The 2,160-nt window shown below is 28.1% G+C and overlaps 1 protein-coding gene across 1 annotated transcript; it reads left to right on the forward strand.

Annotated features, from left to right (window-relative positions):
• Positions 1-410: 410 nt before the first annotated feature.
• LOC107852614 (14 kDa proline-rich protein DC2.15-like) lies at positions 411-1,144 on the forward strand. The gene has a single exon (XM_016697648.2). It carries the CDS (start codon positions 494-496, stop codon positions 944-946), a length of 453 nt encoding a protein of 150 aa, XP_016553134.1. The 5' UTR covers positions 411-493; the 3' UTR covers positions 947-1,144.
• Positions 1,145-2,160: the final 1,016 nt, after the last annotated feature.

The following is a 2,160-nucleotide window of genomic DNA, read 5'->3' on the forward strand; positions in this document are numbered from 1 at the left end:
TAATTTGCACCGCTTATTAATTTCTCTGTAAAAATTATACAAGCACACCAAGTAATTTGAAACGGAGAAAATAATAGCTTGCATACTTAGAATTAAACTTGATTGGATCCAGGTCACAATATTAAAATAATTAGAGAGAATAATATAATCTAAGTCCCATGTGAAACTAAAGAACGTGTTCTTTATCTTTGATGAATAAAGAAGATATTTTTAGAAGACAATTAGTGAAATTCACAAAATTACAAGTTCATAATTCAATAAGAGTAGTATCTCAACTTGCATTGCCAGCTGCTTTTCTAGACAATATTCTCTATCCACACATGGACCTCTCTCAATTTTCTAAAAATATGTGGGTGGGTGGGGGGGGGGGGGGAATTCAGATTTTTAACCTATAAAATAGCCACTCATTTCATCTTTCAAACACCAAGCAAACAACATTTTCACTACAAATTAGCCACATTCGATTTGTTAAGAGTGCTAATTTGAAAAAAAAATGTCTAAGTTTGCTATATCCTCCATTGCTCTTCTCCTTATATTGAACATTCTTTTCTTCACTATGGTTAGTTCCACTAACGTCCCATGTCCACCACCCCCACACCCCAAACCCCACCCCAAGCCTCACCCTACCCCTACACCCTCTACCCCCTCTACACCTTCTACCCCATCCACTACATCATCAAAGGGAAAGTGCCCAAAGGACACACTAAAGCTAAAAGTGTGTGCCAATTTGTTGAATGACTTGGTGCACCTTGTTATTGGAAGTAGCCCAGCCAAGACTGAATGTTGCTCTTTAATTGAAGGACTTGCTGACCTTGATGCTGCTCTTTGCCTTTGCACTGCTCTTAAAGCCAATGTGTTGGGAATTCATCTCAACGTTCCCCTTTCCCTCAGCTTATTGCTCAACAACTGCGGCAAATATGCACCCAAGAACTTCCAATGCGCATGATAAGCTAAATTTTCAGTTCATATATATTTAGTTTCTTTATGTTAATTTGGTGTTTTGTATGCTTGTATTGCTAGTTGCTTGTTTTCAAAGTAAGCAAGTAAATTTGTTATTCTACTTGGCTAGAAAAGAGGCTAGTTGTCTTCTTTTCGTTATCCAATTTTCACAAAATAAATGTCATCTTTTGAAGTTTATATGTCATAGATTTGATATAAGCTAGAGTCGGAGTTCTTTTTCATTTTCCTATAAAAATCTATATATATATATAAAAGCAAAACATAAGCAAGACAAGATGTCACGTGTCAAGCTATTAAAATAGTCACGTGACAATTTTTAAGATAATATTAAAAAATATTTTAAGACAAAGTTAAAAATATTGTAATAAAATTTTGAATTAAAAAATTAAGTATTTGAATTTGAATAAATTATCCTTTTACAAAAAAGATTTTCATTATCTTAAAAATAGAAACAAACAATTAAAGAGTTCTAATAAATATATACTATTTCAAACTTATCTCTTATAAAATTTAAATGTTATAAAATACATTTAAATATAATTTATTTACATATTAGGGAAAGATAAAAAACTATTAAAATAATAATAATAATCATATGACAAGCACACTTTTAATTTTTTTCTAAAAAAGAAATAGTATAAAAGAAAATGATAATATAGGAAGAAAGCCCAAAAGAAAAATTAACAAACCCAAACCAACTTAAATTCTTCACCCCTCACGTAATTTTCCATCCCCTCCCACTATATATAGATTGTTTATTTATTTTAAAGATTAAAAAAAAGAATTAAACATAAATCAATTATACGTAAGTATTTTGAGAGATAATATCTTTAAGATGAATATTCTACATTTTTTGTACTTCAAAATTACAATTATAAAAATATAACATTTATTTTAAAAGATAACGTTTTCTAAAAATAGTGTAAAAAAGATAAAGTTTTCTAAAAATAGTATACACGTAAAAGTAAAGTTAACAAAAACTTATTTAGTTTGAAACATTTTATGTACTTTTAAATTGAAGCAATAAAAAAATAAATTTTATTTTTAAAGATAAATTATTTTTAAAATTACTCTTTATATTAAGATAAACTTTGCTAAAAATTACATAGATATTTTTGAATTTTTAATTTAAAATAAAAATTACATAGATATTTTTGAATTTTTAATTTAAAATGAAAGTCCCAGATTCTTTTAAATTTG

The sequence above is a fragment of the Capsicum annuum genome, chromosome 1 (genome assembly GCF_002878395.1).
Source record: "Capsicum annuum cultivar UCD-10X-F1 chromosome 1, UCD10Xv1.1, whole genome shotgun sequence".
Classification (NCBI taxonomy): Eukaryota; Viridiplantae; Streptophyta; class Magnoliopsida; order Solanales; family Solanaceae; genus Capsicum; species Capsicum annuum.

What these genes read in the sequence shown, in the direction of transcription:
- LOC107852614 (XM_016697648.2), top strand. Translation starts at nt 494, where the DNA reads ATGTCTAAGTTTGCTATATCCTCCATTGCTCTTCTCCTTATATTGAAC.